Genomic DNA, 17,504 nt, shown 5'->3' on the forward strand with positions numbered 1-17,504 from the left:
CAGTAGCCAATGACGATTGATAACGATATGTCGTTATCTTTACCTAACCAATGAGCATTCAGTACCCCGCGACCGGTCGACTCAGTTGCTTCACTGAATAGTTTGCATTAAGATTGAGTTTTCGTCTTTGAATTATACGTTTATTTGACGTTTTAAAGAATGACAACGCTCTTGTGATATCTCTGGTCTTACAAGACAATTTGAGCCGCGATCACCATCAGTTCGGTAGACCAGTATGTTTGCTTGTTTAAAAGGAATAATCCGAAAAATGGATATAATGCATGTGTTGGGGTTTTAAAAAAAGGGAATTAACTGTTACTTCTCAATTTAGTATGTTATGTATGTACCTACATATGCACATAGTGAATTTGCTAGAAACTATCATAACCATAATGTTAACATCAGGAACAGACATAATCTTTTATGGCCTTACAAATAAATTTAGTATAAAGTTATACCTGATAATAAAAGCTATTCAGGAACCTAGGAACCCAAAATCAACGTTATTAAGATTTTCTCATCAAGAACTCTCCATCGGGGTTTGAACATGTTGCTGAGGAATAAGATCGCCGTCTTCATGCAATATATTATAAAGATGGGTGGTCATTCTGACTTGGAGATTCATGATCATCATGATCAGCCGGAAGACGTCCACTGCTGGACAAAAGCCTCCCCAAAGATTTCCACGACAATCGGTCCTACGCTGCCCTCATCCAACGTATTCCGGCGATCTTGACCAGATCGTCGGTCCGTCTTGTCGTCCGCCTACCAACACTGCATCTTTCGGTACGTAGTCGCCATTCGAGGACTTTAATGCCCTAATGGCAATCTATCCGTCGAACTATGTGCCCTGCCCACTGCCACTTCAGTTTCGCAATCATTTGGGATGTGTCGGTAAATTTGGTTCTCCTAAGGATCTCCTCATTTCTGATTCAATCTCGCAGGGAAACTCCGAGCATAGCCCTCTCCATTGCCCTCTGAGCGACAATGAGCTTTCTCGTAAGGCCCATAGTTAGCGACCACGTCTGCGTACCGTAAGTCTGATCTAAGGTTAACTTTGAATAAATATACTAGAATTTTAGTTTGAACGATGTCACTTAAAATATAGGAACTAAGACACCGCATCACTCATAAGATAAGATATAATTTGCCGTCAAGTGGCCATAATAATTGTCACAATACCTGATGTTATCGCCCTGTAATCCTTTGATACAATCAAAACAATTAAGTATCGCGTACCGAAGCACAAATAAGATTGCTAATGCTTTGATGCAACTGATAACATTCGGTATATATAAAGTAATTAAGTATTTTCCGAACTAATGATGTGCGTAAAATACGTTTGTTTGTTTTTCGTGCTATCAACATTTGTTGCGGCCAATGAGAGTAAGTGTTATTACTTTGTTTAAAGACAATCTGATTCTCAACTCAATAAAATACAGCTTCATTTGCATCCCTTAAAATACTAAAAATCTCCATTACAGTACTCGCGTATGATGATTACTAGCATTAGAAATGCTGCTACTGTAGCATGTCTATCGAAAGACTGCTAGTAGTGAGCAAGCTTAGGCTGCGATCTATAGAATTTACTTAGACTTTGCTCAGACTTTACTAACGTATAACTTCACTTGACTGTTGCATTGAACTGTCTTAGCTTAAGCTCAGCATTATTTCAGCTGTCAGCAAATGACAATAAAATTTAAATAAAAGATTATGCAAAATTTACACTCTGCTAAGTTTGCTGTCTTAGTACGCTCTATAGATCTCAACCTTAATTGGAGCATTCTTAAAATCAACAGTCGTTTGACTTTCGAATATGCCCGCCCGCTTACACCCGCACCTCACATAGATGCGGATGTAAGTGTGCGTGCTTCGAGCGCTAGAAGTTTTCTTATGACCACGCTAGCACATAGTGATTCTACGCTGTGAATGCAATTTAAAACGTTTCCCTTTCAACCCCTTGACACCTCCTAACCCCTGAGTTGATAGCAATTCAAATTCAAATATTTTTATTCAAAATAGGATTTAAAATAACTTATTGAACGTCAAAATCTACCACCCATTCAAAAGAGACTGCCTCAGACCTGAGAAGAATGGGCGCATGAAACTCAGGGGGCTTTTTTTTTTAATATAAAATATGGATTACAATGTAATATCGTAGAATAAACATTTATAATTAAAGAGCCTGAGGGTGTTCGCATAATTCCCAGTCCGTGGTGTCATTAAGAAAATCGTTTATGCTATAATAACCTTTCCCAGACAAACGTTTTTTAACAATTCTTTTAAATTTCGTAACACATTTGTTTTGTACATTTTCTGGGATCATATTGTAGAAGCATATACATCGCCCAACAAAAGACTTACTAACTCGACCCAACCGAGTACTAGGCATAACAAGTTTATGTTTGTTCCTCGTGTTAACATTATGAATGTCACAGTTTCTAGAAAATTCCTCAATGTGCTTATGAACATACAAAACATTATCGAAAATGTATTGAGAAGCAACAGTCAAAATGTTTATTTCTTTAAATTTTTCTCTCAATGATTCTTTAGGACCTAGGTTATAAATCGCGCGAATAACCCTCTTCTGCAGCACAAAGATAGTATTAATATTACCGTTTTCATGCTTATTTTTTTCTTTTTAACCTTTTCAATAATCTATTCACTATAACAATTTGAATTGTTGCACACAGTCACACATCTTTGAGAGAAAGGGACAACCCAGCAAATGAGTGAATTGGATTTTTTTTGTCCCACGTTATAGCTCGCTACGGAACCGCAAATTCATTTGTTAGGTCATAACAAGCTTCAAGACTTTCATGTTCAATTTCAGAAAAAGTAGTATGCTACTACGGAACATGGGCAACCTACAGAAATGGACTTGGCAAATTCGATGTGGAAAACATAAATTCAAAGCTTTGCACACATTTGGTGTATGCCTTCGCTGGGATTGATCATCAAGGAAATATTATATCGCTCGATCCTTACCTAGATTTGCCTGATGATTGGGGAAGAGGTACCTGAGTTAAATTTATAAATTATTATTTTTAAAGTTTCTGCCAACTTTAACGATTTTCAAATTTATTCTTAGATGAAATTTTTGGAATTCTTAGAATTTATGGACAAAGTTTCTGTAAATATATAACCTACGTCCGACTGATAATACTATCAAAACATCAAATAGGTATTCGATTATTAATACAGTAATAATGTGTTTGTGCCCTTTGGTGCCGAGACACTTGGCCCGTGGGGCCCAGAGGCGCGGAGAATGTTCAAAATACTATCTTCGCGCCTCAATAAGGCTACATGAAACCCAAGCGCTATCCAACGCGGAAATGCTGCCAGTATTTTAGGTACGCTTTCACGTAATGATAGTTTTAATTTTATGTAGTCATAGTATTGTAAATACAGTTATAAGATTTGTTTTATTTAAAATAATAACTAATAAAGATACATATTAGATATATGTTAATATGATTGTGATTGAACCTAAGGTTTATTGAAATTAAAAACATTTTAAGCATGTTGGACACTTTTGGGCTACTGTGCTTTTGGGTTAGGGAAAAAGAACTGAATACTCGTGACCGTCACGAAAAACAGTTTAATTTTATGTAAGTAATATAGAGCGGACAACACGAAAATTTTTTCAATGATTATTGTTATCATAAGCCTAGTTATAGTATCAGTTTTTGAATATGATAATAATAAAAAGAATGTGGGAAATAATTTCAATTATACACACACACACACACATACTCACGCCTTGTTCCCGTCGGGGTAGGCAGAGACAGACCCCACGCGCTTCCTCTACATTCATTACTCTTTTCATACATGCTCGCCGGTTGCGGGTGCTTCGGACCTCTCCTTTTCTCAAAACGTCCCCAATTTGATCGACGAATGTTCTACGAGATCTCCCGCGACCGACTTGCCCACACACACTTGCCTTATATATTTGATGCGTCATTCTTTCTTCACTCATACGCTCCACGTGTCCAAACCATTTAAGCATTCCAGCCATTTAATTATTTATTTATTTATTGAAAAGACCAACAGCATAAATATTACAAATAAGTCTTAAAAATTTGTGTACATATAATAGCCAATTACAGGTCTCTCTATATAAACAAAAATCAACTAGTGAGTTTTCAACTTAAATTACTTTAACTTATAAACAAAAAAATCGACTTATGAATTTCAACTTAATTTACTTTAACACAGTAATATGTATAGTTTAAACATTATAAGAATAATATTATGCGTATGAATGCGAATTTAATATATATATATATATATATATATATATATCTATTATTATATTATGTTATAATCGGTTATAGTGTATATTTTACACAATACAATATAATAAATCAATAATATTTCATATACAAAAAAAAACAAATCTTTTAACTATATTTACAATACTATGACTACATTAAATTAAAACTATTGTTACGGGGACCGAGAATACTGGCAGCATTTCCGCATTGGATAGCTAGGCTATTCCGTTGACTCAAATAGCTGGTACCAGTACCGCTTGGGTGTCCAGTAGCCCTATTGAGGCGCGTACATACTCTGTACATTCTTCGCGCCTCTAGGCCTCACGGGTCAAGTGTCTTGACACCAACCGGCTTAAGATGTACATGACTCACTGAGGCCAATATATTTGCAAGGGTTGCTGTCTTCGGCAGTCGAAGCAGCAGTTGGACATGTGGGAATTATTGTAAATAAGAATGAAAACTGATGAAATTATTGTTGGAATTCGAAGCTTTTAAGGTCACCGACGCTCTTGTGATTCCACTGTTGTATCAAGAGAGTGAGTGATCGCGATGAACAAGTACCTCATAAACCAGTTGGTTCCTAATACCTATCTATTCCTAATGCAAACAATTCAGTCAACCAACTGAGGTGAGCTTGTGCGGATAATGAATGTACATTGGTCAGCTAATAACCGCAACATATCGAAAATAATCGCAACTGGCTACTGAGGATTTATATAAGATCTATGTTGTTTCTGAAATCTAATATCATCTAATGTAGTATCTGAAAGGGTTCGGCCTTTTATTAGGCGTCTATGATATATCAGTGGAACCACTGGTACATCAATAAATACTGGTAACTAACATAAAACAAACAAATTTCAGACAACTTCAGAAAATTCAACGCATTAAAACAAAATAACCCTAATTTGAAAACTATTTTGGCTGTTGGGGGTTGGAATGAAGGTTCAGCTAAGTATTCGATTGTAAGTTGTTTGTAGTTGTAGTAACGAATAGATTCTGGATTGCATTAATCAATTTATAACATTGTTTCAGCATATTCCGATGTAACTTTACATGAATTAATTCCGATATTAGATTCCAGCATCATTCTTATCATCTATTGCTGTTCATTAATATTGTGATTCTCATCAACTATATTATTTCTTTGTTAAATCATAGTTAAGAAGGAATTTCTCTGAGCAGTGTTTCAGTTCTTTAAAGTATATGGGTATCTTTAAAAAAATACATGTTGCCATAAAGGACGCCAAATCGCTTTCGATTTTTCTTGTTTTGCAAGTGAGCTGTGGTGATCGCTTTTTAACATGGACGTTTGTCTCCCTATAACATAAAAAAACCTTTTCTCAACAAATTATCTTTATAACGTGACATTGTCTATAACACAATAAATATACAAAATTACACCATTAAATTGGCAGTTTGCCAATCCTACAGCATATATCTTCCTGCCATGATTTTGCCTACATTCTGCTGAATCGTGCTGCTTTGACCGCTTTCGTGCAATTTAGTGAACTCATAGTGATAATGTTAGTACTAAAGACGTAACCAAAATACTACGATCAAATAAAAACATTCGTTTTTTTAGATGGCTGCAAACGCAAATCTTCGAAAAAATTTCATTACAAGCACTACCAATATGTTACTTACTTATGGTTTCGATGGCTTGAGCTTGGACTGGGAGTATCCAAACAGGCGTGATTCTGTTTACGGAGTTGATGACATTGACAACTATACGAAGCTACTAAAGGAGTTGAAATCGGAGTTTGTGAAACATGGCTTAATTTTGACTGCAGCTGTTTCGCCTACAGCTGCAACTGCAGCTTTGTCTTATAATATACCGGAAATATCACAGTAAGTTCTTTATTTAAAAAGCTATTGGGCCAACTAAATCCGTGACATCATTTTCATAATATTTTAGACTTCAGTTATTATAGCGATGTTAAGCACTTAGCTGGTTGGTACTCAACCTGCTTTAGTGAAATAATTCGTTTTTCTTTTTTTTTCCTCTTTTATTTCAATCATAGGTTAAATTTATAATCTTTACTTTTATTTTGTTTTTTTTTTTATTGTAGCCATAGTATTCGTTTTATTTTTCAAAAATAATTATGTAGTATTTTTTGTAATTTTATGTTCACCATAATTGTTCTATAGTTTAGAACAACAAATTGTAACATATGATTTAGAAAATTGCATTGTATATGATGAGGTGTACTTAAATAAATAAATAAATTATATTTGAAGCATAACTTTTATCATCCAGATGCAAAACTTCTATCTCATCAATATAAATGAGCTCCCTTGCTCATTTGCAATAAAAAATGAGCTCGCCATTTATGCCAAAATATAATTGGATAGGTGAGCTCTGACCTTTAAGAAGGAAAGCATGCCGTTATTCAGATGTTCATTCAATTAATTCATAACCAGTACGTCTCGATCTCGATCGCTTGGCTATATCGTGGAGGTCGTCGGTCGCTTCATTCTGACGTTAATGGGAGTGTTCCATAGAGCTGTTTGAGCTAGTTTGATCTTTGCCGCCAAAAGCTACCGACGCACGAGACGTCACAAACAAAATAAAATCCTCACCATGCAGCAGTTTGGTGTTTTTTTTTTCGTGATCCATCTAAAAATCTCAGTTATAATTCGTGTTTAAGACGTAACTCGTAATAGTCAGTCCATACGCAAACGGACTCCAATTCAGGTGGTCCGAGTTATCCACATAGGGCTAAATTTTCACCGGTAAAATTGTCCCGTGGTGGAGTAAGCTACTAAACTGGACACCATACAGACACCAGAATAATGACGCGTCCGAGCTGCGGAAACGGACACCAGGTGAGTAACTATAGAGCTGTATACATTTTGTTGTAGCGGCAACTGGTTGCGCCACCGTGGTGTCCCTGTGAAATATATCCCTTGCTGATTTATTTGGCGCCTCACAAAAACATAGAGGGTGAATAATTAAAATATAGGATGCAGACTCAGATTTTCGATTTATCTCAACATGCCTCCTCACGAAATATTTTCTGGCGCAAACCTAGTATCAGCTCGATCCATTTGACCGCATGCAACGCAGAGCAGATCGAATTGTCGGGGACTAGCCGTTTACAGAGCACTGGTGCTCTGTAAACGGCTAGATCACTTGGAGTTGCGTAGAGACATCGCTTCATTGTGTGTCTTCTACCGCATTTATCACGGGGACAGTTCCGAAGAGCTGTTTCACCTGATTCCTGCTGCTGAATTTCACCTTTCTCACGACATGCTACAAGTTACGATATCATCCCCACCATATGGTTGTGTGGCGGTCTTCATCACTGCAGTTTTCAAGGAGCTTTCTTCCACGTACTACAAAGCTGTGGAATGAACTTCCTTGTGCGGTGTTTCCGGGACGGTACGACATGGGTACGATGACGTTTGTCCTCCTTTTCCATAAAAAAAATATGTTTTCATTTCATGATTTTATCTTGCAATTATTTCACCTACGGTATTGGGATATCAAATATATGTTTTGATCCACGGTTTTGAGCATGAAATAACACCAGCAAAGAATTCTTTTTCTCTTGTTGGCTATTATTATAAAGAATTTTGTTCCAGATATTTAGACCAAATTGAAATAATGACGTATGATATGTATGGTCCTTGGGATGATGTCACTGGTCATAACTCCCCATTGCACAAGGGCGAAGGCTTCAAAAACATATCCAAAGATATGCTTAATACCTTGGATGTATCTTTACAATATTGGCTCTCACAAGGTTAGTAATTTCATTTTGATAAGAAAACTATGACAATACTAGCTGACCCAGCAAACGTTTTATTGTTATATACAGAAAAAAAGAAAAATCCAATCCATATCCAAATTCATCTTTTAAACTTTCTCTGGACTTATACAAATAATGCAAGACTAATATTAGCCAAATCGGTCCAGCCGTTCTTGAGTTTATTTTCCTAGACTTTTCCTCTTAATCAAGGTCTACTACAATAAAAAAAGATAGATAAGATAAAGTACATCCGCCAAGCAAATCTGCAGAGATGAACTTGTACCCAAAGTCATAATAAGCTCTTTTATTATTTTTTTCTAATATGAACGGATTCGAAAAGACGCGTTCACATGAATGTGGATTATATTGTTTTCGGTTTTCGAATGATATCATGTACTTTCATCTGATGCGAACACTTACAGAGTATTGGCTGCGCTGAGTACATACCAGTGGGAGGCACCTTTGCCCACCACAACGGCGCCAATTTCTGCCGTGAAGTAGTAATGTATAAGCATTACTCTGTTTCGGTCTGAAGGGCGCCTTAGCTAGTGAAATTACTGGGCAAAAGTCTCCAAGGTTACGAGCGCAGATGTAGTGCCGCACAGAGTTTTTGGGGTTTTCAAGAATCCTGAGCGGCACTACATTGTAATGGGCAGGGCGTATCAATTACCATCAGCTGAACGTCCTGCTCGTCTCGTCCCTTATTGTCATAAAAAACATACCATAACGTAACCCATATATTGTTATCACGTTTTTCCTCCTCATCCATAACAAAAATATTAGACAAGACTGGTTCACAATTATTATTTCACTGTTAAAATGATGAGATGGCAAGAAGAGCTAATTTATAAGCCCTTATCCTATTACCTATTTTTAGATCCTTATGAAAACTATACCTAAAAATAATAAAACTATTTTCTCCCTTATCAGGATGTCCTCCAGAGAAGTTATTAATCGGTGTTCCATTCTATGGAAACACATTCATCTTGGCCAATAGCAATATGAGTGGTGTTGGAGTTCCGTCGAATGGGATCGGAATAGCTGGACCTTATACTGCCACTAGAGGTCATATTGGATACAATGAAGTAAGCATTTTTTATTCTACCTATCGGCTGTAATATATCACAGGTTATATAATACTAATTATTCTCATCGCTTAATTTTCTCGAATTCGAGGGAATTTTAGGGAATTCAGCAGTAGAGACGCATTATAAACAAAGCTTTATTTTTACCAATGACGTCATTTGTCTAGTATTTTTTGGTAGCTCATCAATTTATGTGTATCTATAAAATGTTGTTAAAAATATTTATTATTTCTCTCTCTTTGAACAGTTTTGCAATCTAGTCAAAACCGAAGCATGGAGCAAGCGATATGATGCCCTATCGCGAGTACCCTACGGTGTGCAAGGGAGAAACTGGGTGTCATACGATGATGCTGGATCAATTAGCGACAAAATAAACTATGCAGTTAAATTCAATGTATCGGGTGTTATGATTTGGAGTATTGAAACAGATGATTTCCATGGTATCTGTCATTCAGAGAGTTTCCCCCTACTAAGAGCTGTAAATAACGTGCTAGATAAAGCTCTTTCCACGAGTAAAACTACTACCAGTACCTCTACAAGTACTTCTACAAGTTCATCTATAAGTACGTCAACCAGACCAACTTCAACTACAATCATAATACCATCGACAGCAGGTAATTTTATTTTTCTGAAACCTCAACTTCCTTTTGTTGTGGTATCAGGTTTAATCATAATCTCAAGCTTATATTTTTGGCTACTTCAATTTAAACTAACAGATAACGCGTGAGTTGAATGCAGTTCAGGACTGCGTAGTGATGTGACCTAATTATAATTCATAACTATAATCATGGGTGTGTCGATAAATTTAAAAAATGCTTTTTACCATTTTACATTAATAAATAAAATATTTTTTTCATTATTACAACCTAATAATTAAAGCTACACATGTCTAAAACATTTTTCGCCATTTCTCGTGCTTGGCGATAATTTTAAATCTCGATTTTTTTTTTTGTAATGGATGGAACAGTCATTATAAAATCAAAAAAAATAACACGGGATCGCAACTTCAGTATTAACGCGATAACACGGTAAGCGTACGATGATTGACAAGGACGGCACAGCACTACACTGAAGGCGCGCGAGGCGAGATGTGCGGACAGCGGGGACACATGCTCTTACTTTTTTCCTCAGGCCCCGACAACATTCAACTCGCGCGATATCTTTCCTTTCCGATTCTCCACATAACGTACAAATTGTATCTTACGTCTAGTTTAAAAGTGATATTTGGAAAAATGGCATAATTTGTAACGATTTAATTACAAACTGTTATGTTGTATTATACTCGATAGATTCAACGTTTGATTTGGACATACGAAATAGTTTATGAAAGTTACACTAGATGTCGCATAAGCTAACACTATTTATTTTTAAATTCAACTTAGATGGAGTAAAATTATAATTTTGTGACCATTAAGGGTGTCTGGCAAGGGGTTGCCACGATGGTAAGTGTCTGACGATGAATAACGTGATTTTTAATAATATTGTGAAGGTAATACCGAAAAATCGCACTTTATTCTTTGATGTATTTAGATTGCTGTTTTACACACCTTTAGTACCGTTTACCTGACCATGCCACTGCAACCCAAACTCCCATAATGGACCATCTTTCTTACCCGTTTTGGGAGCATGCGCTGACAAACTTTCAGCTTTTATAAAATGACGTAGGTGTGGGGTCCACGGGCTCTTGCTCTAGTAGATACATTCTGAAATTAAATCGAATGTTTTTTTCTGTGTTCAGTATTCCTCAAATCTCAATTAGTCTTAATTTTCATAATTTTTGCATAGCGCTGCCGTGACAAGTCGAGCGAAGATTATTGGTTCGGAAATATTTTTGATTTTTGGTTGATAGGTACATTTTTAAATGATATTAAGTAACTTCACATTTATTCAATAAAAGAAAAACAAAATTTCTTATCGGTCACCACGCTCAAAAAGTGTAACTTGTATTAGTATCAAAGAAAATACTTGAATTATTATCAAAGAAGAATAAATAAATAATTATAATTGCATAAGTTGATGAAAAATGCTATGCAATAGCTTTACCGCGGCAGTCGCCGAGTGCCACACGTCTTTTTTTTTATGGAAAAGGAGGACAATCGAGAGTACGGGTCACCTGGTGTTAAGTAATCACCACCGCCCACATTCTCTTGAAACTCCAGAGAAATCACAGGAGCGTTGCTGGCCTTTAAGGAAGGTGAACGCGCTTTTTCGAAAATTCGGGAACTTATTGGTTTTACCCCGTTTTTCGAAAATCATGTTTTCATCAGACGATTCGACGTTTTAAGGTCCTAGGAAGCATCTCGGACTATTCCCGCGATGGTGTCCGTACGTCTGTATGTATGGATGTATGTAAACCTCTTATAACTTTTGAACTACTGATTTCATCGCGGTTGGCGCCATTCGAAAGGTCATCATAAATCGTCATAAGTAATATTTCAAGCGTGTATGTTTGGAATTTGCGGCAAGTTACAGGAATGGCTTTTAGAGTCAACCGTTTTTTTTTGTCATATCATCCCTGAAACACGGCTCAAGGAAGATCATTCCACAGCTTTGTAGTACGTGAAATAAGGTACTTGAAAACCGCACTGTAGAGAAACACCATACAACCAGATGGATTATTTCCTAATTTGTGGCGTGTCGTGCGAAGGTGGAATTTGGCGGCAGGAATCAGAGGAAACAGTTCTTCGGAACACTCCCCATGATAAATGCGATAGAAGACAAACACTGAAGCGAAGTAGGTGACCGAGCCGTTCACAGAGCACTCGGTCCCTGACAATTCGAGCAGGTCTGCGTTGCACGCGGTCATATGGTTTGGAATGATTCTGGGGTGCGCCAGACTAGAGATGATAGCAATACTCTATATGTAGCCGGACCTGCTCTGTGTAGAACATCACGGCAAATAGTAATATGTGTTGTTTCTTTAACGACACAACGGTCTCCAGTCTCCACCACATGAGAGACATTTCTATATAAATAAAAGATAAGAAATATACTTCTTTTTTAACGATCTTGTAAAAATTTATGACCAAATCTTTTTTTTCAGTACCATCCATACCTGAATCAACACAGACTTTTGAATGTAAAAAGGAGGGAGTGTTCCAAAATCCCAAAAGTTGTAGCACTTTCTTTATATGTGTTAGAATTCGTGAAGGGGAGTTCCAATTAAACTCTATGACTTGTCCTGTGGGACTTTATTGGGATCATATTCTGATGACGTGTAATTATCCAGAAAACGTTGATTGCGTAATTAGTTAGATGTTATGAAAGAATTAAATGTTAAATTAAATAATCTTAGGATTATAATATCGAGATTTTATTTTAGTACCTAATAACATTTTTTTTATACAAACTTCAAACCTTAGATTAAGGATTAGTCTCCGCTGCGCTCCAACTAGGTAGAAGAAGCATAGTCGTAAAGTGCGGCAACTAATACTACGCCCAAGTGGGCGTACTGGACCCAGTCTCGTATAATGTGTGACGTTGACATGCCACATGTTCCGTTAAACTTTGCTTATAATTGAAACTAAAATACGGGGTTGCGTAGTAAAAACTTGTAAAAATAATACTTACAAGAAATAAGAAAGACACTGGGATCACATTACACATATCATCAGTAAGTAATTTGTATTTTATTAATTTCAAAGTAAAATAACACGAAGTTTATGTTACTTAATTTTAAAGATGCCATTGAGTGACAAGATGTCACGCACACAAGCATCTAATAGTTGCCGTAGCGTAATAAATAAGCTATTGTTCTTAGATAGTGTGGTATCTAGTTGGAATGCATCGGAGGAGAATCATTAGGCCCTGTATCCACCAAAGCAAAGAGGAGAGGAGATTTCCGCTTAGCTTCAGCGATCAGATCAAGGGGCGCGGCGGAGACCGCGCTCGCGCGCCCTATTCCCGCTGCGTTCTTTTCGCGCCTCGCACACCGAAAGCGTTGCTATAATTACAGCTCATATCTCCTCTCCGCTCTCTTGGAAATAACCTGACAGCTTCGCAGCTTATCGCCTCTCGTCTCCTCTCCTCTCCGCTTTGATGGATACCGGGCCTAAACCCATATATGCCCAGAACTATTTTTAGTCTCCGATTTCTTTAATTTTTGGATATATGAGTACTTGAGAGGTATTTATAAAAACTTCCTTCAAAGGTATTAGATGGGAGAGGGGGGGGGGTTTGTTTTATTGTCCTTACAGTGTTGAAAGTGTTTATTTATGAATTCAATTCAACATTTCAAGAATGAAAGCCATACAAGCATTTTACATGTAAATTAACCCCACCTTTTTTGCACGCCGTGACTGTTTTATTTTTGCACAAAGCACAGCAATCCACGTTTTAAAGCCAAATCTTATTTTCTTCCCTCTTCTCCTTTTACTTTTTTTTCGATAGGAGCATACTGAAGAAATTTTGTTTCGCCATCTTATCAATATCTGGTAGTTCAGAATAACTGGCCACATAGAAATAATGATTTATTTCTTTGAATCAGTTTCGTCGCATACCTTTTCTGACAAGGTCTGAAAGATCGTGGGTTATGGGTTAGTAGTAGGCCAGTAGTTACATCCGGCGGCGTGGCAGCGGGGCATAAGAATAGCAATAAAGCAGTAAATTTCTTTGTCAGACAAAGAAAAACTCAGGTTTTCCGTTTGAACAGCATAAATGACTGTTTGTCAAACTAAATAAACGATAAATTCGTGATCAAAGAACAACTCAAAAAAGTGACAAGGTTTGTGTTTTCGGACAAAGTTGTAACCGACCTAGGTAGCGGCATGGTCCACCCGCGGTTGTTTTCGGTAAAATCTCTCTTCACTTGAAAACGCTCCACCCGCATTCTCGTCCCCTTCCTCGTCCGTTACCTCGCGTTCTTCCATGACCGTCCTGCTCCACGACTGTTCAGTTCCAGTGGGGTCAAATGTACGTCATCGGCTTCCTCATCTACGATTGACGTAGTTTCTTCATCAGACGGACGCGTCAAAGCTAGACTTGCAGGAGCTAGTAGCTGTCGACGGGATAAATGTTGGAAATACACAACCTCTTCATCACCAGGATTACCATCAGATACCTTGCCATCGCCAGGAGGGTCAATATAAATATCAGCACCTTGTATCTCATCGCCAAAATCGAAATATTCCATCACCTCTATTATTTCATTAGTTGTAAGCGCTCGCATGGACCTAGAAATAAGAAATAGCAATTGAATACACTTCTTCCCATGGGGTCGTTTACGACCCACAAATATTTTGACGACTACGTCTTTGTCATAGAAGGTTATTTTCAAGCTATTTTTTGTCACACTATAGGTAAACTGTCTAATTTAGGTAAACTGTCTAATTTTATTATAGGTTATCACGGGCTTATTTTGCGTGGTGAGGTGGGCGGCTAATCTTGCCATCCCAGCTCCTCAAGGTAGTTAATCAAACCTCTGATGTCCCATGACCTCGGGGAGAGTCCTCGGTGACCCCAGGTGTTTGGTCCGGTAAGTGGCCACACTCCTACACTCCAGAATGATGTGTGCGGCCGTCTCTTTTGCCTCCATGCTGGTTCTGCACAGCGGGCTGTCGGTGACACCTATACTAAACAGATGTTTGTTAAAAGGGCCGTGACCCGTTATTACATGGGTTAATTTACATAATCTTTGGCGCAGGAGTTTTAGTAGCTTGCGAGAGAGCCTGAAGTATTTGGAGTAGGGTATCTTTTGCTTGTCTACACCCTCTCACTTCCGTCCAGTATTTACTTTGTAATTCCTTGGTATGTTCTCGTATGGCTCTTTGGTATTCTGGTATTCCATTGCAGGCCATCTAGAGGGGAGGGGGACGATTGGATCTGGTCCTATTGTATCATCTCCGAGCCTCTCCTGGCCAGTTCATCCGCAGCATCGTTGCGGCGTGAGTCACTGTGACCCTTTATCCATTGAAGAGTTACTTGGTTCCCATTTGCACATAACTCCGTCAGATACTGGTGACAGTCGTATATTTATATTATATTAGCTTTGAGGTGATAGTGTTGCTTTGTAGAGCTTGTAGTACAGATTTGCTATCTGAGAGGATGCGGATTGAGTAATCCTTTACCTTTCGTGCCAAAGTAGCTGTAGCCGCTTCTATGATACCCATGCACTCTGCTTGGAAGACAGTGTTCTGAGCTCCTAGTGGTGCGGCTATTTTTATATTTAGATCTTCCGAGAACACTCCGTATCCCGTGCCAGACCTTGTTTTCGAGCTATGGGTGAAAATCCTGTGAATCTATAACATTAAAGTCCTCTTTTGGTTCTTCATGCAGCTGTATTTTGTATTTCTTATCGGAGATGTATTCCTTTGGAAACCTGTCACTTACCGCGAGCAGCAGAGGCTCCTTTTCAATCACCTCAGTTAGGACCTCTGGGTGTGGGGGTTGATTGGTTCTCCGAAGATTTAGTGTCTTCAACCTTACTGCGGCGGAGGCCGCCTCTTGTTTTATAAAGAGGTGTAGAGCCGGAAGATTTAGCATTGCTTCTAAGGCTGCAGTAGGTGTAGTTCGCATGCATCCAGTACTAAAGATAGCCATACATGCCAGTCTTTGAAATCATTGTAGTTTACTACTTGGTTCTAAGTCTAGTGCGTGACCACCAAACTACTGCATCATAACATATTACAGGCCGTATCACAGCTGTGTAAAGCCATAGTACGATTTTCGGGGCAAGACCCCATGTCTTCCTTATCATTCTACGGCAGTGCCAGAAGAATATTGTGGCCGTATTTAGGTTAAGATTAAGGTTATTTTCAAGCTATTTTTCTGTCACACGATAGGTAAACTGTCTAATTTTATTATATCAACAACTTTATACATATTTACACAGAAAAAAATATTACTTACATTTCTCTCAGCAAGGATGCACTTTTTGCCATAACCAAACCATGTTAGCTATTTGTTTCAAGAGATAATACTATTTAGATCTCATAAATAGCGCTCTAGCATCTACATAGTGTCGACAACACAAATGAGCTATCTTGTTCAATACTAATTTGCACATTATTTGATACCTATTTTTCGGGACAAAATCGACCCACTGTGCATAATATATGGATTCTAAGAATGACAATCACAGCTTTAGAAAAAATACACAATATGACATAATATGGCACACTTGTTCTCTCTTTCGATTTCGAGTCTCATTTGGTGATGCATTTTTAAATTATCTAAAATATTTATGATAAATAATAAATAAAAACTAGATTAAATTATGGTCAAGTAAAAAGTATGGTCAGCAACGCGCAATCTTATGCAATAATTGAAACTTGTACCTATATTTTTATTTTGAATATGCTGTTTATAAAACCATAAAAACTAACAAATACCAATGATTTTCATTAAAATTACTCATTTGTTCTAAATTACAACATTTAAAACTTTTTTCGAAAAAAACGTTGCGTAAAACAACAACACAATACGTAATATAATATTTTGTACAATCATTATTACATGCTTACGCGACACTCAAGTGTCGGAGAGTGATGATTCGGAAGGGCATGAACGGTTGAACGAATCCTGGTTGATATGCAGTCAATCGCTCAATTCGACAAGCTTGTCGGTTTTATTACAGTACCTACCATTACTCTTACTGCCTCTCTTACTCTTTATTCTGTGCCTGTACATAATATTATTTTATTTTCTTGTATTTTTATTTTAAAGGTTAAAGTTTCCTGGCTTGTAATAAATTAAAATAAATTTGAACTAAACGTTAGCTAGACAGGAAATTTTAGGTTAATAAAACACGTAAGTTACGTTACCACACCCTGGTATTTCCCCCCTTCCCTGGTATATCCATCATTTGGGCTTCTCGAGAGTCAGGGGCGTGCATTCCATATATGCCTTTAGGCATTGCATACCTCGTTATCAAAGTATTAAATAAAATAAATAAATACAGTTACTCAATATATTATATATAATAAAAATAAAATATTTAATAATAAAGTTGATTAAGTTTAATTTGCTTCCGTTATTCTATAACCAAACTTCTATTGAACACCGACTCAATCAATATTTCCTTACGCTACATACATACTACATTCGTGCGGTAGGCAGTCCCAATAATGCCTATACGACGCAACGAGTATTTCATAGATCTTATTTGGAAAAGTATTGGTCACAGTTGAACGATATTCAGCAATGTATGGGCGGCTAGATAGGCATGCCTACTTACGATTTGTAGCGAGATAAACCGATTACCCGGCATCTGTCTCACTCCCTCCATATTAGTTTATGGCTAATTCGGTTTTTTGTCTTCATGAGTATCATTAGAGTAAATAGATATATTCATTGATTAATAAATAGTATTTTATTTTTATTATAGTTCATTTCGTCATCCGCGACCTGTGTTAAGTTTTACTGTGATAAAAAGTTGATGTGTGATTTGT

General features: G+C 37.3%; 1 protein-coding gene across 1 annotated transcript; it reads left to right on the forward strand.

Annotated features, from left to right (window-relative positions):
• The first annotated feature begins 1,248 nt into the window (after positions 1 to 1,248).
• LOC126968113 (probable chitinase 2) lies at positions 1,249 to 12,420 on the forward strand. The gene is made up of 8 exons (XM_050812927.1): positions 1,249 to 1,386; positions 2,834 to 3,016; positions 5,142 to 5,242; positions 5,863 to 6,128; positions 7,866 to 8,026; positions 8,963 to 9,117; positions 9,365 to 9,731; positions 12,161 to 12,420. The coding sequence occupies exons 1-8, from the start codon at positions 1,323 to 1,325 to the stop codon at positions 12,370 to 12,372; spliced, it is 1,509 nt and encodes a 502-aa protein (XP_050668884.1). The 5' UTR covers positions 1,249 to 1,322; the 3' UTR covers positions 12,373 to 12,420.
• The last annotated feature ends 5,084 nt before the right edge of the window (positions 12,421 to 17,504 follow it).

Source organism: Leptidea sinapis, chromosome 14 (genome assembly GCF_905404315.1).
Source record: "Leptidea sinapis chromosome 14, ilLepSina1.1, whole genome shotgun sequence".
Taxonomy (NCBI): Eukaryota; Metazoa; Arthropoda; class Insecta; order Lepidoptera; family Pieridae; genus Leptidea; species Leptidea sinapis.

Bases quoted from the DNA above. Each gene is read 5' to 3' on its own strand.
- LOC126968113 (XM_050812927.1), top strand. From the start codon at position 1,323: ATGATGTGCGTAAAATACGTTTGTTTGTTTTTCGTGCTATCAACATTT. The intron at 8,027-8,962 runs GTTAGTAATTTC...CTCCCTTATCAG, and splicing joins ACAATATTGGCTCTCACAAG to GATGTCCTCCAGAGAAGTTA. The intron at 9,732-12,160 runs GTAATTTTATTT...CTTTTTTTTCAG, and splicing joins CATAATACCATCGACAGCAG to TACCATCCATACCTGAATCA.